The 23700-nt window shown below is 35.8% G+C and overlaps 2 protein-coding genes across 3 annotated transcripts in view; one reads left to right on the top strand and one right to left on the bottom strand.

Moving 5' to 3' along the window:
* The first annotated feature begins 5666 nt into the window (after positions 1-5666).
* Positions 5667-8138, top strand: LOC113495599 (proteasome subunit alpha type-3). Its single transcript, XM_026874394.1, has 5 exons — positions 5667-5809; positions 6009-6215; positions 6549-6797; positions 7151-7263; positions 7926-8138. Exons 1-5 carry the CDS (start codon positions 5789-5791, stop codon positions 8101-8103), a joined length of 768 nt encoding a protein of 255 aa, XP_026730195.1. The 5' UTR covers positions 5667-5788; the 3' UTR covers positions 8104-8138.
* Positions 8139-9353: 1215 nt separating this feature from the next.
* The window catches only part of LOC113495597 (apoptosis-stimulating of p53 protein 2), a 264952-nt gene continuing 250605 nt past the window's right edge, over positions 9354-23700 (bottom strand). For both annotated transcript variants that reach the window (XM_026874390.1, XM_026874391.1), the window contains 10 exons: positions 15139-15323; positions 14320-14485; positions 13278-14102; positions 12550-12915; positions 11734-12378; positions 11442-11524; positions 11164-11279; positions 10863-10964; positions 10242-10444; positions 9354-9671 (listed from right to left, as the gene is read on the bottom strand). In XM_026874390.1, coding sequence (XP_026730191.1) covers positions 9639-9671; positions 10242-10444; positions 10863-10964; positions 11164-11279; positions 11442-11524; positions 11734-12378; positions 12550-12915; positions 13278-14102; positions 14320-14485; positions 15139-15323 — 2724 coding nt within the window. In that variant the 3' untranslated portion in view covers positions 9354-9638. The remainder of the gene's footprint in view (positions 9672-10241; positions 10445-10862; positions 10965-11163; positions 11280-11441; positions 11525-11733; positions 12379-12549; positions 12916-13277; positions 14103-14319; positions 14486-15138; positions 15324-23700) is intronic.

Raw genomic sequence — 23700 nt, 5'->3', positions numbered from 1 at the left:
CTTATATTAGTATCTGGAAGCGAGCTTTGTATGTTAATGTTTATCACTTGTATTTATGAGGTACTTAAGCTTTAATAGAAGTCTTAAGTATCTGAAAGTAATTATAGTTAATAGTATTACCTAGTGTGCATAATCTCACCTTCAAAGTTCATCGAACTACACCGTTCTACGTAAATGAAGCCAGTGAAAGTCTGTCTTTGAATTCTAAGACTTTTGCTCTCAAACTTTGTCCAGCTTTTCCATTTGACATTCAAGCGGTTTAATTGTTCCAAGAGCTCTGAATTTGTTTCAAAATTATCACTTCCATTTCTTTGAAATACGAACTAAAGAACTTTAAAGTACTAAAAGTGCAATTAACGTTGAATATGAAGAGAAACAGGACCTCTTTTGTTATTTATTCTTTACCTACGTCATTCTGTTAGTCCATTATCTGAACGAGGAGGATTCCGCTAGGCAGACAAAGAAAAAAAGTCACGTTAATTAGGATGTCAGCTACGCAAATAATAATCCCAGTGTGGCTCATTTAGTATGCAGCCCCGGCTCGCGGCCAAAAAATTTATCTTCGCGTTTTTTAGACAACGCAATTACAGGAATATTTACTTAATGTGGGCCCGCAGTCTGACGGAAAACATGTACGACAGGATTAATTTTTAATTTTGCGCCGTAATGGCCAGGTTGGTATTACTGCCTACTGGAGCTATAAATAAATTCTGTTTGTATGGCACGTGAAAGCCTCTTTTCATCGACTGTTTATTTTGCTGCCAATGAGTGATCAAAAGTTAGGTTATTTGGAGGTTACAATAATATGTAAAGCAATAATAGGAAACGCGGGAACTTTGTCTTTGAAGTACCCAAGTAGTCTATAGGAACTAAAATTAGGAAAATGCTAACTTACAACTATCCGTCTTGTCCCAAAAAACCAATATTCTCGAACATGTAGATAATGCTTTATTATTATAAAGCGTTATATGTTCAGACAACACTCAACTTCCATCTTTAACTTTAAACTATTCATAGAGTTGTCGCTTCCGATTATGAACGATTTTCCAAGTAAGTACCATCCCTTCACTAAGTACTTTAGCTTGGTACCGGCAAGTCATTTACTTCGCATAATTTCAGTCGTTGGAAATACTCGCTTCGCTTTTACTTAAATATTTACCAAAATTACAAAAGAGACTCGACAATTAAACAGTCCGTTGAATTTGAATTGGCATTCGTTGTTACCTTAAAATGTACTTGCCAACCTTCATTTTGTACGTTGCTTATGTATATTAAAAAAAACGATTTAAAATAATTGAACTTTTGAAGGGATTCGGATGAGTCTTATTCTTTTTGTACTAATTTAGTTGAATGATTAATTATCTATTAATTATTGCTTTAAAAAATCCTAGATCTACATATATTATATCATTGTCACGCGGAAGAAGTCGCTTGCAGAAGCTTGTATAAATATGACTTTTTAGAATAAATATTACTTTTTCACCACAAAATATTTAAATTCGGGATAACACTTGCCATAAGTTCCAAGCTTTGGTTGATCCAAAAATTATGTGATAACATTCTTCTTGTATTTTACGTAGTTCATTCATATTCTCGAGTTCACTGTACATAAACTGCACGTTTCTTGCGGATCAATAGAAAAGCTCATTTTGTTTTATTTCACCACTCTAAGGGAACGCCCGAACCCTTTCAAGGGTGCTGTGTTTACTTACATTTCGCTACAGAACAGCTGTTCTCAACTATTTTAACGTTACACAGTAAAAACTTCGGTAAATGTACTTGCTATTTCATTATATATATGTTTTTATATAATATGTTTTTGTGCTATTTTATTTTAATTGTAATACAAGCCAAGTTATGTAGAGGATTATTTTTAAAAAGCAAAATGTTTACAAAATTTTATTTATGAGCTGTTATTTCACAAAACAGTCTCAATTTATTTTACCGCCTTCTAATATATAAAATTCCCGTGTTACGATGTTAGTTACCGTACTCCTCCGAAACGGTTCTACCGATTTTTATGAAATTTTGTATACATATTGGGTAGGTCTGAGAATAGAACAACATCTATTTTTCGAAATCCCGAAGTGATAAAGGTTGCTCACACTAAAAAAAATATATTATTTTTTGGACAAAATTGTATGTTTTTTTTTTTTTTTAACGTGGCATTAAATTACATACAACTAGAAAAAAAAATCGGCGAAACAACGTTTGCTGGATCAGCTAGTAAAAGCTATAATACATAATATGAAGTCTAAAAGTATGGCGATTGCTATTGTGGATGACAGCTGGAGACTGCTTTAAGAGACACAGACGTTCAAGCCTTTCATAAAAAATCTCACACATTACAATTCTCAATTGCCAAAATACCTACCACTAAACAACAACGAAAGTTTGAAAACCACTGTTCCAAATAGTGGGAGTGAAGATAGGAGAACGCAGGCAATTATCCTGGTTGAAACAAACAATCCGAGTGGTTTGCGAAGAATAGATTCGGCGGAGTATCTATTTGGTGTTTGACAATCTTAAGATTTGCACCTAATATGAGGGTGGCGACTATTTAAACTTCACCCCTTAGCCCTTTTGTAGGGGACTGTAAGTGTTATTTATTGGCTGACGTTTATTGTGTTATTGTATATGATACCCGCTAGCGTTGTTGATTGCGATAATATATTTGTCAACTGTAGGAATTGTTGTCAATTATTAAACAGCCCCGAGAAATTGCAGTCGGTCTCGAAATTAAGAGGTTAGTGTGTAGCTATCGTTGATGAGAGACAGACTAGAGAGGGACGGAAAAACAGTCAGACGTGGTGCCACAGTAATAGGGTTCCGTTCCTATTCGTTTGGGTGTGGAAACATAAAAAACTGAAAAGAGAAACAATCCCCGGACTCAAAATTTATAAAATAAAATTAAATGAAAGCTTCACTTCATGCTTTGGCCTTATATGAAAACGATAAAAGGTATGAATTCTACATGTTAGTTAAGTAAAGGATTTTAGCTTGTATAATTCAGCTTGCGTATTGCTAAAAACAAAACTAAACTCAAAACCAATTGTCACCACATACCCACATATAAAACCAATATCACAGCTCAGCAGATGTTCAAAAGAACGAAGTTCCCAACTGCTACTTCGGAAATTCCTGTCGGCCCGACACACTTAGTTCTCGTAAGGATTTCACTGTAATAAACTTCTCGTAGGTTTTTCGGCGTTATGACGCGACAGGCAAAAACGTGTAAACAGGGGCACGCTCGTAAATTCTTTTGACATGGTAATCTGGTACTTGCCTCCTGAAACGGTAGTGTTTTTCATACGTACTCGTTGGTACTTACCTTGGGGCAATGTACGTGCATATGTATATCTGTATAGTACGGTAATAATACTGCTTTTATAGCGAAAAAAAAAAGTTTGTAATAAAATATGTTAAGGTAGGTACTGCAGTACTACCAGAGTGGTTATCGAAAGGTTTAAAGCAGTTATTTTGCTAATTAAAGGAAAAGGAATACCCGCTGTGCATTAATCAGAGGTTATCGCCTAATTAGAAAAAAAACCTATCATCATCAGCCTAGCCTTTTCTCAACTATTTTATGGTCGGCTTCCAGTCTAACCGGAGTCGGCTAAGTACCAGTGTCTCCAAGACCGTGACCTCCTCAACCCAGTTATGTACCTGAGAAACACGATACCCCGTGGTTAGACTGGTTGTCAGACTTTCATGCTTCTGACTACCTGTAACGACTGTCAAATATGTAGGAATAACAGACGAACAGCCGGGACCCACAATTTAACGTGCCTTCCGAAACACGGAATAACTGGTTATGACAAAGATGGTCGAACATCTACGGACCAACCGCGTCAACCTGTAACCGATTCACTTATGCGGTTATAGCTTAGCCACGAGCTCTTAGAAAAAAAAACTACATTAAATAAATTATTGTGAGCTAGGTGGGATTTTTCTGAATATGGAAAAGAACGCACTACGCGAAACGGCTCTAGCAACCAATTCTCTTGATAAAATAAAAATGAAATTCAAGAAAAATCATTTACCATGTATAAAGATAATTATTGACTTTTAGTGGCACTAAATCACCACTTGAATGAGACAATAAAACTCCCTACTTCGATAGTTTTCTTGTGCTGCGAAGATGAATGAAATCAAGATAGAGGCAATTTACTGATATAATATGAATGTAAGTATTTAGCTGCGTGGGATTTTTTCAGAAATGCTGATGTAAAGTAAAGTGTCTAGATCTTGTCGTCATCTAGCTTAGGTATTTATCAAACACAAAATAAGGAGGAAAAAAGGGAAAAAGGGCAAATTGTAAAAAGGTAAAGTGAATTAGAAGCTAGGTCCTATAAGTCATTCGTAGCTCTCTTGGCATACGTGGCAAACATAATATTCGTAGTGAATTTGGCATTGTTGGCAAAGTAGATAGTAGCATTTAAATTCATAGATTTAAAAAAATGATTACTGTACTTATTTTAATATACTTATTTTTTGCATTGATCCTGTAAATTTCTTATAAATTGTATCTTATTTTTTTTTAACACTAGCTGTCGTCCGCGTGGTTAGAAGATAATATATACGTTAGGAACTTTTGAACGGAAGCCCTCGAAGATAAATAGTTTTCCCTGTTTTTTTCCACATATCCCATTGTATTTTCGCTCCTATTAGTCGCTTCCTCGATGAATGATCTATTCAACACAAAAATAATTTTTCATTTTGAACCAGTAGTGTCTGAGATTAGCAAACAAATTACAAACTCATCAGCTTTATATATTAGTAGATATAGATTTCCTCCATTTAAAAAATAATATTTTTTTAGGTACTTTACTAGTAACTTTTCAAGGGATAATATTTTCGACGATTTATTCACGCGTATTTATCATGATTTACTGAGTAGTTTCGGACCTAACAAGAATCCTGAAACATGAACGAGCCCTAATCCTACTTGTCAATTTATATAAAATAAGATCCGGTAACAGTCGGAAAACAGAATTTTGACTAAAATTAATGGGTTTTATTTTTGTAACAACTGCACTCTGCACAACTCAAATTATGATACAATTCAGCTCAAAAGATTGGTAGGTACATTTACTTTTGAATTGACTAAACTAACTGAAAAAAGCGCCATCTGTTACAAATCGTCTGTACTTATACGTATCCCAAATACCGTACATTTCATCATTAAATTAACATAACGTCTAATAAGGTAATGTAGTACACTGGTATTAGTTTTATTATTTGTATAAATATTCAAAAATAATTCCCATACATATACTTTAAAGTAGTATTACTTAATTGCCAAAGCAAAAAAAAAAGCCTAGCCTAGCCATAAAAGAAGCCTAGAACGCCAGAGCGTGATTCGACAAATAATCCACAGGCTGTTTTCTCTGTTCTGAATACACCGTTGTCATTGGCGACAACAATTTACGTTCCTTTACAAGCAAAATGAAAAATCAAATTGCATCGGATTCTAGTCTCAATACTTTTTAGCTTATGTAATTTAAGTATTTGAGATAAAATTATTATAAAAATAGAAGCAAAATATTTTTCCCATTAGTGGCAATAGTTTTGACCTATACAGATTTCACAGAAATCAAGTAACTGTTTTCTCCTTTTGTATTTTACGACGCAGTCAAAGTCTGTCAAAGAGAACATACCAATGACAAAGTAAACCGATTGAATTGCTTGTCATCGCCGCCGCAAACTAAAAATATTATACAAATTAGATGTTGAAGTACTGAATCAAAGTTTTATCAAATACTTGTGATTATAATTTATAACAAAAATGAGTTCTATTGGAACGGGTGTAAGTATTTATCTTAAAATTGTATTATAATTACTAGGTTATAAACCCGTTTTGTCCAACTTCATACTTTGTTCGGCTCTGTAACCATTATAAGTTTGATTTTAAGTATCTCTGTTTATGTTATTTCAAGTATAAAGCTAGACATGAACTGCTTATCTGAAATTGGGTAATAATTCCTATTATTTTTTTATGATTTCAGTACGATTTGTCGGCATCTCAATTTTCGCCTGACGGTCGGGTATTTCAAGTTGAATATGCAGCGAAAGCTGTCGAGAACTCGGGCACAGTCATTGGCCTAAGAGGGAAGGATGGTGTGGTGTTTGCTGTGGAGAAGCTTGTCACGTCCAAACTGTACGAACCCGGTGCAAACAAGAGGATATTCCATGTTGATGAACATGTTGGCATGGTGAGATACTGCTGTTTATCTTTAGCTAGAATATTCCTTATTGGCTATTGCATGTGATTATGAATGTCTCTACCCAGTAAACCTAGTTTCAACCCTTACCAAGATGTGAAGTAGCCTTAACTTCATATTGTATTCGTATATCGGTCCATTACTTTTTGATTGACCAAGTTCAGCTTGTAAAGTATCTTTATAACATAAATTTCAGAGTATTGAGACTCAAGTGCAAAATCATTTACTTAATACTTCAAGGTTGTATTATGGAAAAAAATTGCCATAATCTTAACATGTATATTTGGTGAGCTGGTATTTAAAATATCAATTAATAAATTCCAGGCAGTAGCTGGCCTCATCTCCGATGCAAGACAGATTGTTGAAACAGCCCGCTCTGAAGCTTCCAACTACAGATCTCAGTATGGTGCCCAAGTGCCACTGAAGTACCTAAATGAGCGAGTCTCTATGTACATGCATGCATACACACTGTACAGTGCGGTGCGACCCTACGGCTGCTCTGTCGTTATGGGAACATGGAACGACTATGAAGGTCCTCAGATGTACATGCTTGATCCCAGCGGAGTTTCCTTTGTAAGTTGTTTGGTTTTTTGTTTCAAAATTGAAAACTATTGACTGTGTAATCATCCACTTTTGATTCTATAGAAACTTTTTATCAATGTGGTTTGAATCATTCTGTACTTTTTAGAGGTAAATCACATTTAAGGTAAGTTTTGAATTCTTAGCTAGCCTTTTGTTGTTGGTTATTAACTTACCGCCTGCTAGATGATCCTGGATCCATGGATGATCATGATAGATCATGTAGGATCTTTGACCAATTCTTGCATGTAATTCTAAATAACTATTGCAAAGCAGTGGACTAGTAAAAAACTGTCAGAATTGACTATTTACCATTTTAAATCCTGCAATTATTCTTCTGTTCACAGTCATACTTTGGATGTGCAGTAGGCAAAGCAAAGCAGGCTGCCAAGACTGAAATTGAAAAGCTGAAGCTTGCAGATCTCACAGTAAAGGAGCTTGTTAAGGAAGCTGCTAGGATGTAAGTTATACATGTTTTTTTGTTTCTGTACCTCAGCTTCAGGCACTTGTGAAATGAGATTCAACTAAATATTATTTAAATTCTCAAACAAAGGCCCCTAACAATTAAGTATAAAAGTTTTAAGAGTGAAAACTGAAACTAACAACAATTTTATTACGATCTCACTGCAGCCAAATTTAAAATAGTTGCCACTCTAAATAGCGCAAAACTTTATTAACAAAATGGGTATTTGACGAAAAATCTGTACAGTCTATCAGACGGATTTGTAAAAAAGTATCTGGTAACATTACTATTATTTTTTATTATTTATAGTCAAATACCCTATTGTTGTCTTGGCATAAAATAAGAATGTATGATATATAAAGCTGGTTTAACTGGTTTTGAACATCGTATTTTTTTATAATTAAACAGTAGCACCAAACTGTTTTGACTACTGTAACTGTTTAGGCTTATTTGCAGAATGTGGTCTTTGCTAAGTAAAACTGATAGCAATATTTATTTTTATGACATAATTATATAATTTGAGGCAGAAAAAAGTTAAAAGAAAAGAGATTCTATAGAGAAAGAGCCATTCTGCATTGATTCAAAGTTATATGTTTTGTGAAAAAGACAGTTGTAATTAGGAATGATTATTTTAATTAATAATTTCCTATATATTCCAGTATCTACTTGGTCCACGACGAGTTAAAAGACAAGCAGTTTGAGCTGGAACTGTCATGGGTATCCAAGGACACGAAAGGACGTCACCAGCTGGTCCCCAAGGAACTCGCGAGTGAAGCTGAGAACCAAGCCAAGCAGGCGCTTGCTGACATCGAGGATTCTGATGAGGGAGACATGTGAAGCGAATGTTTTAGATATTAAAGTTTTATAAATTATCAATTGTATTATTTATTACTTGCCCTCGCAACTTAATGGCGTGAAGGGTAACTCATTTGCCGGGACGAAAAGGGTCTATTTTTGCCTATAAATATAAGGAAGAGACAGTGCATTTTGCAAAAGCTCTTCCTCTGTCGCAGTCTTATAGTGTCTTATTTCGCAAGAAAATCTTTCTTAGATGTTCTGTCCGATTTTGTGCTCACTGTACGTTGTTTGCATCATACGCGCAAAGCCAACAAAAGGTGGAACCTACATTTCAAATATATGCGCGTCGCTAATGGTTTTGCCTAGTGGGGACACGGCCTTAATGTGCAGAAATATAGGCTTGTAACATGTGCAGACTTGTAGAAATTTTGATCTAATGCGTGAGACATGCGGTTGCTACTAGATTCCTGCTACGAACGCACTTAAACGATTTAAGCTCCATTTGGAACAGGTAAACTTGGACTAGTAGGCGGTAGGTAGAAAAAAGGGGAACCCTTTTTTGTCACGTACTTCTAAAGCTTCTGAAAGGCAGTCCCGCTGAGGAATAACATTACCTACTATTTAGATATCTAGGACTAGAGTTCTAGTAGTAGAATACACGAGATACGCAGACTGGCACGTCTTGTAAAAGAATTGATTTTTTTGGAAGGGACATGCAAATGTACTATTTAGAAATAAGTCGTTATACTCTGACCGTTTCAAGGACCTGGAGAAATAGTGGTTGTTCGTAACTTCTTGGTGAATTTTCTCACGTTTTTATACTCTCACTTTCTTGTTTGTTTGTTTGTCGTTCCGTTTGGATTTTAGTGACTCAATTTTGAGGCACTTCCCGTCCTTCCCGATGACCTAGTAGACTGAAATTTTTAGGGTAGCTTCAAACCACAACACAACTATAAAAAGAACTGGATCCAATTTTGATAAAATTTGAAATAAGATTAGTTAGATTTATTATTATTCGATTCTTCTAAGAACGGACAGAGCATAACGGCTGTGCTTGAAATGCTGCATTGCTTGAGCAATGCAAATGCAAAGCCATTCAATTTCGCCTCTATTGACGACTAAATAAAAATGCATAGTCGCAAAACTACAGAACTCGATAAAAAATAACCGCAACGATGTCAGTAAATTGAGTTTTAAAGTATTATAGTAGTTGTACGTAGAAGAGCCATCAAAATGGGGGGTACCTGCAATGGGACAGCGTAACTATACGCTGAATAAAACACAACACGTAATTCTTCATAATTATTTGTATTGTCAGTTTATGTGTTCACAACATCTGCAGAACTAAGATATACAAATTTTATGACCAATAATATCAGTGATGACTCAAAATATTTATAAAATGTACAATATAATCTCATTCATTTGACTTACACAGTTAAATATTTACAAAATATTAGATTTGATAAAATTGTATACAGCGTCGTTACTTTTAGATTACAATGATATAAATACATAAAAAATAAAAGTAACTAATAGATATTTACAAATTAATCAGGTCATAATTCAAGATATTACTCTTGCTGTGTGGTTACTCGTGGGTATAACTGAAACAAATAAAAGTACTGTTAGTTTATTTTGTCATTTATGAAATAGAACCAACTGCGTTTATATTTCTACATGGACAAATACATGCTTGTGGAGGCACAAGGGTAAGTACATCTGGTATTGCCAGAGTTAAAAAAGTTCAAATTAATTCAACTCACTCTCTCTTGGGTAGCGTAAATACTAGGTACTGGCAGAATTACGGGGATCAAAGGAGCTAAATATTACTAAAAACCTATATCGGGGTTTTGTATGAATTGGTGATGAAATCATTTTTGGTATTATACTCCATTGGCTAAAAATGTTTAACAAGGTAGGTCTTAACAACAAATTTTAATGTTACATAAATATGTAGTGATAGATTTAATTTGTTATTTTAGTCGCATTTCACTTCAAAACTGAGTTTCTGAACAAGAAGACACGTCGTCATCTTAACAAATAGAAAATAGTGATTTAGTAGCCTGCAGTAGGTATGTACTCCATCTTTATCCTACAATCCTGCGCTTCTGGACAGTAAGACATCCTTTCACCTAAACAAATGGCCTACTACACAATAACAGCGAGCATGTTACCCCGAGCAGGTTCCTGGGCACGTAGCCCTCGCGCGCGCGCGCGTCGCGACACCACCACCACTCGCGCTCGCTGTCGTCGCCCTTGCGCAGCACGGCCAGGCGCGCGCCGCTGCTGAACGACAGCTCGTCCGCGCGCGCCGCCGCGTACGAGAACACCGCGTACACCAGGCCGCCGTTCATTATGCCCAGCTTCTCTTGTACGCCTGCGGGTATGGGTTTGTGAGTATAATTTGTGCTTGAACATGTTAGGTAAAAAAGGTAGGTATGTTAGAATGTATGTCAGAGTTGGAAATACTCTGAATTATTTAAACCACTATTACACGTTAAAGAAATAGGTCTGTATCATTTCACTAAACGACAGTATTTAATGCCATATTTTTAGGCTCATAAACTTATTTTTATTTTTTAAGATAAAACATCACTCTCATTTTTATATGAATAACGCTGTCTCTTACTTAAGACATTCAGATTATAAAGATAGCAACAAATGAAAAAAACAACGATAAAAGTTGGTTCTTATCTATTGCATTTTTCCGTTTTGGACAAAATTAACACAAACGCCATCTAGAAGCGAATCTCAGTACTACATCGTAACTAACATTACTCAAGTCCAATACTTACTGTAAAGATATTCGGAGCATCCGTCGAACCCCTCCTCGTCTTCTTCGCACTTCTCTGCCGCCGTCTCATGGTCAGACAGCGTGGTTGCGAATATACACGCGCCTGGAAACAGTTAAACAGAATACCGTTAGATGGCGTTGGTATCAAAGCTTTGATAGTGAGTCGTATAAAAGTATGTCTGCATTTGTTTTGTATAACGTTATGAGCTCACCAGGACAGTCGGTAAAAAACTGTACATATGAAAAATATCGCGAAAATTTTAACTATTAATTTTGATGAAAAAGTATGTATATATTCGTACCATTGTCGACGAGGAAGCGCACCATGGCTAGGTTGTTACATGAAGCGGCGCAATGCAGAGGCGTCCAGCCGTCTGAGTCTTGCGCGTTCACGTCACAACCGAGCTCAACCAGGAATCTGAAATTATAACCAAATATTATACCAGTTTTTATAGATTAAAGGTTTTTTCGAAAATTTTGAAGGATATCTACACTGTGTTATGGAATGAACCAAATTTGAAAAGTGAACCTTATATCAAATGTTTATCGCTGCAAATTAAATATTATGTTGCATACTTACTTAACGATTTCGAAGTGCCCTGCGCAAATAGCGTTGTGTAGAGCAGTGATCCCTTCGTCATTTGCAGCGCTTGCATTCTGCACCTAAAATTAACGACACAATTTTTAAGTATGGTACTTGAAATATGGAATATGTTTCATAAGGGTAGGGAGGTTTCAAGAGGCAATTCACATGGCTATTGGCAAACAATACATGCAGGAATTTATCTTGCTTATGAGCAACAAGGTTCAAAAATATTATTCGACTGCAGGGTAACCGACATTGGATTATTAAAAATAAAACATTTTCATACCTGTGTTGCCGTTTTCTTGACAAGCTCCAACTCTCCTTCTAAACTAGCATCCAACAGCAGCGCGAGGGGATCGAAGCTAACTCTTCTGGCTAGCGGCGCTTTTCCGCCTTGCTTCAAGTTGCCCTTCTTAGTTCGCCTCAGTACATTCTCAGTGCCCTGAGAATCCTGACCGTTCAAGTCTACCGAGCTTATCTGCTCCGTTATATCTGACACTACAACATCCTTGCTATCATCCTGCGCAACTGATATGTTATTATTATTTAACGCTCTATCAACTTCATCCTTCTGCTTCTTATCTTTTAGGCCGTTTTCATTAGGCGTAGAATCTACTAAGTGATCCATTTCGGGGAATAAAAATGCTGGCGGCATCTCTATGCGTCGGTTTATGCTGACACTGATCCCATTTTTGGTGTTACTAACATTTCTTAATTTAGGCTGTTCGCTCATCGGTGGTTTTCTTATAGTTAGTGGGCGAGCTTTGATTATCATTTCATTGCTACTAGTACTGCTGGCAGACTCCTTCTGCATTTGTTGCTCGCTGTCGTTTGACGAGTCTGTTGGCAAGGGGATGGTGGGCATAGGTGTGACATTCTCAGCAGTTTGATTGAATCCAACATCATTGTTGCCAGACTGTCTCGGTGGTGTCTGAAAACAGAAATACTATTTTAAGTAGTTTTTAATAAACATTGATTATTTGCTGTTTAAAAGCTTTTGGTTATTAAGTTATAGGTGGACTTCATATGCAGTTAATGTTTATGTAAATGAGTATTAGCAACAAATTAGCAATGACTGCAGTGTCTGCAGTATTAGACATACCTTAATAGTTGGCTTTGGAGGTAGGGCTGGTTTGGGGGACTTATCAGTACCGCTAACGTCCGGTGTGGACAGTGGTGTGCTGGCACTCTGAGGCGGTGACAACAAGATGCTCTGTGAAGACGCATTCTGGCCGGCGAACGAACTTCCCGTACTTGTAGACAGCCCTGACGCCGTGTTCCTAACGATCTGGGGTTGGGAGGTCACCACATTACTAGCTACATGATTTGATGATGATACAGTGATGCTTTGGGTCTGAACGGTCTGCGGTTGGACCGGTTGGATCTTTGTGGAGGATGTCTGGTAAATGGGTGATGGTTTCCCGCTTGAGACCTGAACTGATGTGGGTGCTACACTCGATACAGGTTTCTGGAATGAATGATGATGATATTTACAGGTGATGTGCGAGTGACTTATTTCTGTGCAGCAACACAAACATACAAGCATTCTATGGAAACACATAAATGGGAAATGATAAAAAAATTAATGCATTAATGATATTGTGAGACTCAAAAGTACTTAATATACTAATATTATAATAAGTTCTAAATACAAATTTCACTTCAATGGAACATCTGTAGACATATTATATTTGATTTAATAAATTTTAAGCAACCCTTTATAAACATATTGTTTTAAACTAGCTGTGAGTTAATATGAACATAGAATAATAATGGTTAGAGGTATTTACTATTATTTGACAAAAGTGCAACAAATAGTTTAAAACTCACCCCAAATCCAATAGAACTGCTGGCTGATGTTGTACTGGAGCCCAAGCTTGGTGAGCTGCCCTTCATCACCTGCTGACCTTTCCCTGTACCCTTAGAAGGATCATTGTTCTGACTATTACTCTGACTTAGCCTATTCTGAGGATATGCATGATTCTCCTTCCCTTCCTGATTACATCTACTAGAAGAGTCAGATTTTTGCAACTGATATGTGTTATCTTGCTGATATGTAGATTCCGTTTGACTTAGAGGTGTAGCTAGACTCTTATTCACAACCGATAATGGTGTAGAATGAACAGTCATGTGGTTTACGTTGATAGCGTTCTTCGAGTCTTGGTTTTCGCTGTTTTTACCGTTGACTTCGGGTTTTAGTTTCCCGTTCGTACTTTGAGGGAACTTCGTATTGTAAGGCAACGTTTGATACTTAGGATCCGATTTGCTTGCAGCAAACTCTGGGAGGAATTCTTGTTCGTTTATTTTCAGATCTTTTCCAGTTTGATTGCTGTTTGAACTGCTAGTGCTATTCGGACTGTACTGCGGTGGTTTTAAATAATCCATATATTTGTTTTGATCAAGCATCGACTTCTGATCGTAAGCATTCCCGATGCCTTGCTGCACATGACTAAAGTTATCGTGCTTGTTCGGGTATTGCCCTGGATATTGGTTTTCTTGTAGCCCCTGATTGTGAGGGTAGCCATTGAACAAAGGATTAATCATTTGTTTTTGTTGTAAGTAATGCGCTTCTTGCGTCATATGGCTTTGAATATTGTCGCTTTGAGTGTGTTGTTTTAATGGCACGTTGTTTTGTATTACATTCTGCTTCATAGCCTGAAAAACATTAAAATTAACATAAAAAAATTTGTAACCAAAACATTAAACTCATTTCCCGCCTTTTAATTAAATCATACATAACTTCAAAGTTGTGACAGGTGACAGCTGTTCAGTTATGTCAAGTTCTGCGTTTTGTTTTTATGATCATTGATTACGATGACTATTTTTTGCTATTAAAGTGATAGTAATGCACGATAAAGCACGGTAAAATTACCTGGAAATTAGCATTATGGTTAACGCTCTGAGCATGCGGTACGTGATTATAGGGTTCAACAGCAGCAACATTCCCTCGGGCTTGTTGGTTCTTTGGTTGACTGTTTACCCCGGTGTTACCAGCTGCGTAGCTTGGTAACTGTTGCATGGGCGTTGGATTGGTTGATCTGAAAGAGGAAAATTTGACAAATAAAAATAAAATGTAACCACACACAGTTTTTATCAAAATGTTAATTATCTTGGTTCTACACAATACAATTTAGTCGTGAAAATGTAGGCACATTCATAATTTATAAATTCGAATGTTCCTAGAGACTATTGTGCTTGCAGACTCTATTGTTCCGCACCGACAGCGGCGGAACCACATTCATTGGGGAGAGACGGCTTTATGAACCTGTGACGTTACTCATTGACGTAGGCAGTATTTAAGTTGCTGGCACAATGGCCTTAATTTATGTGGGAAGGAAATTTTCGACGGGTTTAATTAAAATTTTATGTTATGAATTAAGTGAAAAAATGTCAAATACTTAATTAGGAAACTGATGCGTAAATTAACGTTAATAGCAGAATTCATATTGAAAGATTTGCTGGATTTAACTACCTACCTAGTGAATACAAAAAGGAAAGGTACTAACTTGTAGGTGTGCGGTAAAAATCTTATAAAGAAATCTGTCTGCCTGTCTTTCAAGAGATATCACGTCTATCAGTGATATTACGCCATGTCAACAGTCTCATAAACCATTTGAATTTACCAGCTTCATTTGTGTCCACGCAATGCTAAAAAGACCATTGGCCACGAAACTGTCAATGGCAAGCGTACCTCTGTTGCTGCGGTTGTCGATGAGCTGCCGCCAGCTGCCTGTTCAAGGCCCGCTTCCTGAGCAGTCTTGCCTGGAGCTCGGACACGCGGCGGTCGATGCTCCGCATCTCCTCCTGCCGCGCGCCCAGTGCTGCCCTCTGCGCCGACAGCCTGCCGTTCTGTTGCTCGTTCAGCTTGTTTCGGTACTGGAATTTAAATAGGATTAGATTAGAGTAGTGAGTAGTGAAAAGTATTTGATTATGGTGTGTAAAATAGATTTATTTTGAACCTAAATATCTTATAAGTCATAATCCTATTCCACCATTTGTATGAAAGAATATAAATAACTAGGTCTAAGTCTTATCCCTGCAAGAAGTCAGTCAAATAAGTAAATGCACCCAAAAGAAATTCATATCCGATTGTAGTCTAAGCCTACGTACGGAAGGACCAATTTTTATTTTAATGTGGACATGTATAATGCTGTCTTCCAGAAACTTGTTCACTGTCATGCATATGACGTATTTAATCTGTGTAAACAAGTATTGGTAATGCAAGACAAACCGCAGTTCGCAGTAGTCTTGAAAAAATACAAACTCCCTTTCTAAACGTTATGGGTTTAACTGTAAATGGTACTTACATTGCCTATCTAATAGCGCACACTGTGTTTCCCACAGTCGAGTTGCGCGAATTACTGTTATGTCTTGACTGCGGGGCAAGCCATCATTATAGCACTGTCATCAGTCATGGTCTTATTAACAAACGTTTTAAGATTTCAAAGACTTTTATAGTAGTTTGTTTGTCGTTACTCTTGATTGTCGTGAAATTGAAACGTAAATGTTTTTGTTTTGTTCATTTTGGAGAACAATTGCATGTGACTAGATATCTGTCTATAGATACGTAAAATTTAATTGAAGGAAAAAAGTCAGAATTAACACGTACCTACATATTATTAAATATATTCGAGAAACAAACTTCTTTTTGGAAAATAAAGTGGTCTTACGACCAACAGCTGCGCTTATAACAGTTTAGCTTTTGCAACTTCTAATTAAATCTTCTATATTTTTGTTAAATCTAAAGTAACTAAGCGAGGTATTTTTAAATAGTTCCTAAAGAAATTTTAATAAAATCCAAGAACTTAAGCTATGCATCTATTTAACCTCAATACAGCTTATTCTAAAGAAATCCGCGCTCATTTAAAATACGAGTAAATTACCCTGCCGCCATGCCATGCCGCCGACAGTCACTTGGGAAAACTGTCAGAAGGCATAGGAAATCCATATACAGCCACAAACAGTCTAGAAAGTTAATTCCACGTATTTCTTGTTTAGCTATTGCGTGTATTGGAATACGCATTTTGACCCAATTCTCGATGCTATTTCCGATGATTATAAAATAAATCAAGAAATTTAATGTTATTTACCGAATTTATGGCAATTGGCAAGGTGACTAGCAATCGTAATTCCTTCATGCAGGCACTTATTGTTATAAATACCGTTTGTTTAGAGCAAACAAGCATGCTCAAGTACCTAAAGGTGGTAAATACAAAATTTGATTTATTTCTTACAAAAGCTCAAAATTACGAATGGCTTTCATAATCTTTCATACACAGAAGATCAATCCAAATTATTATATTATCCCTGATTTATCAGAACCACGAATCCATTCTTGAGCTAAATCAATTCCATGCGAATGACTTTTTCCATATCAATGATTTTTCTGGTCAACATTAGCGCAATTTGTATTTTTCTTTTCATGTTGGGTTTAGCGAATAGAAAAAGAAGAAAAAGTCGACCACTTGTGAATGGTGAAACGATAACTGTTTTTCGTTAAATTGTTTGAATTAATTTCAAAATTTAACTGCCGCCTGAGATTATTACTTCATATCGGAATTTTTTCTGAAACTATGTTGGGTTCGACTTTTAGTTATACCGGAATCAGTCCAATACAGAACTGTGCTCGGAGCGTCTGATTCTCTTCGAAAATCATGGTCGAAATTATTGTTTTGCATCTACAGATAATATAAGTAGTTATTGCAAAAAGTTTCGTGTTTAGTGTCTAGTCACTGCAGTGACTAGGTCATCGCATTGTAACACTTTTTCAATCAATACGACACGACGATTACGTTTCGCGTGGGAAAATAAACAGCTGATGTACGTACGATGCTTTACTATTTTATTAGTTCGCTAGTACTGTTCAATACGACTGAATATTTTATTAGATAACTACCTGATATTGTCTATTTTGAACAGACAATTACAGTTGAACGTAGATATAGACAGATAGATATTTAGTAAGAAGGAGTCAAAATTTTATACCCATTTACGGACGGCAAAATTTATCCTGTTTTTGTTAATAGAAGTTCTTTTCAAAAAGTAAACGCTAAGCTTATATTAGACATGAATTAATTTAGCTTTGGTATACGGGATCAAATAAAAAAATCTGTCACAATAGTAGCAAAAGAACCCTCATCTTCTTTTAATAGAATGACTTATGAAAATTAAGGTTTCTGTTATAAGAATCGCGTCCACAGAGGCTTTATAAAATACATCTGGGAGTTTTTGTAAGAGATAAAGTCGACGCTGAAGTGAATTAGGGTGACTTAAACAATATGCGAACCTTTTTAAAACAAACTTACAGTCTCATAGGTACAAAACTTTAAAAGCAAAAGGAATAACTTACAATTTGCGACTAGTAACAATTTATGAGTCCTGCGAGATTCGCGAAAGGACATTATTGACTCAAACGAAGAAATGCGGGCTTCTTCAGATACCTTTTACAAATTACCCACCCTACCGTCTTCATTCCTAGTAATTTTCAGTATATATTGTAGATTAGCTAGTCGGGATTACCGCTACAAGACTCATCAAGAAAGCAATTCGGTAGATTGACACAGTAAATTAAGACAACGAGCGAATTAAATAGCTAAGTGATGTTATTAATCTGATGTAGGATATCGTCTTTAGGGATTCCTTTGGTAATTACTGTAAAGGGATATCGGGATAGGTTTGAAGGTCTCTTGAAATTGTCTGATGTTGTTAATGGGTATTTAAAGGTCAGTGTTGTTGTGTCCATTATTGTCTTATACTTGGTTCTACATATTTCTTTATGTTTCGTAGTTTTACTTCTACACTTTTAATTGAGCCAGTTGCATTGTTGTGTATGACGGTATATGGTTTGCAAAAATGATAATGTTCGAAGTTGAAAATATTCTACGAATGGAAAATGGATGTCGTTTATTTATGTGCTTGTACAAACGTAAATTTTGTAACTAACTTTTCAGAACAAGACATGTGATGTTTAAATAGACTTAGCTTCTTTAAAGTTTTATTCCATAACCGTGGCCTAATTTACATTGAGACTTGAGCCCAGTCAATTTACATTTTATAAAATAGTGTGGCAAAAATTTTGGTGTCTTTTCGTCTTAAAACTCAGTTTATAAATAAAATGACTAACGAAAAATAACAATAATGGAGTATCATTATCAGTCAGTCCGTGAAACTTTTCTCGATAGTGGTTTTTCGGAAAGATATACTTCGAGACACCCCTTACTGGCATTTTTTGCGGGTTTTCCACCCCCATAACTCACGAACAGAGCATGCTGTATCTGAAATAACATGACGAAAGTTTTGCAACCGCTGAAAACTTGTTTAGTTCTGTAATGGTTTATGCATTTTGAATTTATACCCTCTTAAATAGTAGACACTTGGAAATAAACAAAACTAATTTTGGATTTTAATGTAAATGTTAGATATAGTTGCTACTGAAAAATTAAGAACATTGCATTTATTCCTGTGCATAAAACTTTGTTTTTCACAAACGAATTGATTGATTATTAATTACAGCACATATTATTTGATTTATTAATTACAGCACACCTAAAAATTACATGAGGGATTCTAGTACAAACATCACATTTGTTTGTTGGGTTGAGCAGTACCAATAGAATAAATGAAACTAAAATCAAGTAATATATTACACGTTAAATCGATGCGCATGATTCATAAACCTTTTTCCAACATAGATTTATCGTAAAAAACTCATTGAAATCCGATCTTAGCATAAATAAAACCGAACTCAAAAAGGGACACAAAAAGGTACCAACAGTTTACGAAATAAACGACATAAATTGAAATGGGTACTGGTTGAATATTTTGATTTAGGAACACTGACCTTTAGTCCTCGACACAATTTAATAAAAATAAATATTTAAAACACTTCACAACACTTTTTTTGAACTTGCACAAGTATCTAGTAATTGATTCAATAGTTTTTTTATATGTAAGGTCAATGGATGAACACTAGACCGCTTGAATGTCGCGTCGGTAACTAAATTGTCAAATAGGACTGCATCAAAATGTTGGCATTAGTCGCACTAGCGAAATTAGTCCGGTGACGCGAGTGTAGTTACCTATAGGGCTGCTACGGATTATCTTAAGGTTATGTAAGAAAAATAAAAATAACTTAAAAACAGAACAAGGTTATTGCCAGTTATTGCAAAAAAATATAATAATTATTTTACAAGCTAAAAAAGAAGAAAAAAATAATTTAAGACGATCTTTTTGATGAAACAACCTGCTAACGATTCACAGAAGTTAGTTTACAACAAACCTATCCATGTTTTCTTTTGAGCAATAAACCTAATTCGATAAAAAACTTCTAGGCGTTATTAGTAGTCTCTCCTTACGGTCCTTGGAGGACCGTACCTGTATTTGAAGCAATCTAATAATTACGTCCATCCTTTCTGTGTACAACAGCACATACAACTCGAGTACCGCGCAACCCCTTATCCCATCTTAGCTTACACAACCCTAGCACGTATCCACCTAATTACGTATTGTATGAACGTTCACACACTATCCGAACTCATAAATCCATATCACGGTCAAAATCTCATTGCTAGTTATTCAGACGTCTATTATAATTAATTTATTCGAAACTATAACATCGTGGCTTTGCTGATACACGGCATACAATTGTAATGGTCGAACTTCGAGTTTCAACTCTGCATTCATTCGACGCGATTTATTGTACAGATTTCTCTAACTAGTAATAATTTGAATTAATCGTCAATCTATTAGTTTAAATTATTGTTCAGTGTTCCATTTGTTATCTGTTCCATAAATCAGGGAACTTGTGCTGTATGAAACGTCACGGTTAATGAAACGCTATCATTTTCTTTGCTCTGGGTTTGTTTCGCTATCTACTTAGTTGGCACACAACAGCAAATTTAATTCAACCCGTTTACGAGATTAAGTATCCTGGCAAGAGAACGTTTTTGTTGGTATTACCTTGCTTTCTTATAAGTTACTTAGGTATTATTCTTTTTAATATAGTAGGCGTCGCATGTTTTTATACAACGTCGGTAGGAAAATATACTGAGACCAAGGGTCTTGTTAGACGCATGTCTCATTATTCCAGTTCGACGAATTGAATATTGTTTCTTTGGCAATACATCCCAGCCAGTCGCGCGAGTTTTATGTCTTCTCATATATGGGGGTTATTCCCAAAGCTTACCCTCTTTACGGTACCGTATTATTTTTATGTTCCGTTTTTATAAATAATATTACAAGAAATATGTCTTTAGGTACTCGTAAAACTAGTCGGCCAGTTTAATTAACTTAAAACTTAAGACTTTTTTTCGGTCGTGCATAAAAAGATTCATAGCCTTAATCACGAAATCTTTCTGATTTTTAGAGTTTTCTTAGATGAAAGAGAACTTCTTTTCTTTTTTCTTAATCTACCTGATACGAAATCTCATCCTAAAAAATATTCAACAAAACCACCAGACACACAACCACTAACAGCGCAAACAATAGTTTATTTATACACAGTGATGAGAATAGCCCCCCGACTATCAAGTCCAAGATACGGGTTCAAGCGTCCGAACGCCCGCAACCTAGTTGGCGGGCGCTCTCTCTACAAATATTACTGTGTGCCCCGTGTGTTAGCGATCTCGTTAGCCATCCGTGGCATCTCCCAGGTGAATGGGATCATCGTTTTTATTATGTAGGATGTGACCTGCTATTCACGTATTGACTGACAATAACTTCTCGTACGTTCTATGTTTTTGTGCAGTTAATGAGTGTTGTTGCGGCAAATAGTCGAGTTATTGACGTAATTCAGAAATGATTGAATAATTTGTTGTTTATTAGATACTATTGAGGAATAATAGGTACTCTTATCGGAAACGAAACTATCGCTTTCTTCAGATGGTCTAACTTTAGTAAGACAATTTTGTAAGTAGGTTATCTACTATTAGTGTAATGTCTGTTTCAGGAAACATTTTCACCGTTTCCACTAAGATCAGAACCGGAGATCAAGATAATTTCAATCCATCCAATGTATTACATCAAAGTTTAAATCAAAGGAGTATTTAGCGGTAACAACTTCATAATGTTCCAAAAAGTATTTACTCGAAGCCCAGAAACCCCATATTCAAGTACAAGAAATTAAAGTAAAACCTTCATCTATGTTACTAACGAAGTTCTACTAACACAGTTAACAAGAAGGTTCATTTAGCACCGCATAACGGTACGTCAAGTTTACTAATAAAAGTAAAAGTTTTAGTTTGTTCAATGTCTGTTTCTTAACCACACTAATAACTCCGAAGATTTGTCTAAATTTAGGATTTAACTTTTGGGAGGTATTTAGTTTTATAGGTGTTTAGATTTACCAGCTCAACTTACGGCTTTGCGTGATTAAAAGTGGGTTGTAACAGAGCAGAGACTTAGTTTTCTTAGAATCCTTTAATTTTAACTTCGTCTTCATTATTTGTAGTTTCGTACTAAAACAGAACCCTATTTTAGTAATAATGATCAATTATTACTTCCCTACTATTAATAAGGCTCCGCTTTCTGCCTGTCCGTCTGACAACAGGCTGTATCTCATGGTAGCTGGTCACTTAAAAATTCGTCAGATTAAGTACCATCAATAGAAACGAGATTATGCAACAATTACTACTAGTCAGATGGGTTATTTTATTAATAAATTTCATTAGCTTTTTGCCTATTTTTATAATAACCTTAGTCTTGCAAGTCGTACTCGTGCTTGACGAATAAACAACATAAACCGAATAATGTGTAACAGATAACAACTAGAAGACAAACACAGATTATTTTCAGATGTCTGTAATATTAGTAGGGATGGCATGATACATGAATACCAACCATTACTGATACACGCTTTAGCCGGTCACTACCTCTCCAAGGAATTGACAGTCACGTGACAGACAAATCGAGGCAAAATTGTCAATGACAGTGTAAATCCCATGTGTGATACCTAAAGCCCTAAAAACGTGCAACTAATTAGCGATTGTCGATATGGAGACTGACAGGGGACCTGATTTGTGACGGAGGTCAGGTTCCATTTGAATTCCGGTCACGATTTCGGTTGCAAAAATCCTAGTGCCTCGAGATTTGGTAAACGGGTTTTGTATCTAAAATTGTTACGTTTCTTACAGAGAGAAATAGTTCACAGATTTTTTTTAGATTCTAAAAGTGCGTAATGATCATATTTAGAACTGATTGACCCTCAATTGAGAGTCAGAACGGAGGTTTCCGTAGAAATTTGCATATAGATGACCACCCATCAAAATAATGGCCATATGCTAAATATATCTGTTCTTAGAGCGTCAAAGTCATCCTCTGAAAATTTCGACCGTCTATCTATCATGGATCATATACAGCCAGGTGATAGTCGGAGAGACGCAGAGCCTTAGTTATAAAAACAACTCAAGCCAATTCTTGAGCAGTACACTTCAAATTACTGTGCAAGCCGAAGGCAGTCACAAGTAATGCGGCTATCTTTGGCAAAAACAATTTCCTGCGATTCAACTACTGCAAACTTGATATTATCGTCAAAGACTATAGATGACAAAGCCAAATCTAAACAAATTTAATACAGGAAGCATGTTAAACAATAACGTCCAGTCTTTATATAAATTCCTATAACGGCAGAGTACCTCTAATTGGAAGCCAGGTTGACAGTTTAAGATATTATGCCCTTAATACCTCAAGAGCGACTCTTAGGCACTTCGCACAAGTACCCAATTTAGCCGTAAGTTCTCATTCGATCTAATTATACTTAGGTACCTGATGAAGGTAAATTGTATGATAATGTATAGCATATTATTTTCAGAGATACTTTTAGAATTTTGAGCTGAATCTTAATTTCAAACTAAAGAATGTGTGTGAATTCTCGGTGTCTTTCCCTGTACCTACCAATACTTACAAACTTAAACTGTAAAGCGTGAAAATACTTTTCTTTTTTTACTATCTCCTTGGCTCAAAGGTTTTTAATATACCCGGTCGTCATCCCTATTCCATTTTATTTGATGTTCACAACTATTTTGTATAAACAATACAATTTTCCTTAGTAACACTGATTGTCAGATGTTTCCTTATATTCGATACAAGCTTACTTAATCCAAAATTAAGACTTGCGGTTATTATCTTAATTTAATTAATTAAGATAAAATAAACCGCTGTCGGAAGTTTCAGTTTCACCCCCAAACGATGGGGAAGCAATAAGTCAAGTCTGAGGCACCTTATAAATAGGTCATTGTTATCTAAATTATTTTGAGCG

Source organism: Trichoplusia ni, chromosome 7 (assembly GCF_003590095.1).
Source record: "Trichoplusia ni isolate ovarian cell line Hi5 chromosome 7, tn1, whole genome shotgun sequence".
In the NCBI taxonomy this organism is placed as follows: domain Eukaryota; kingdom Metazoa; phylum Arthropoda; class Insecta; order Lepidoptera; family Noctuidae; genus Trichoplusia; species Trichoplusia ni.
The sequence above is the reverse complement of the archived record's forward strand: the minus strand, read 5'-3'. Positions and strand labels throughout refer to the sequence as shown.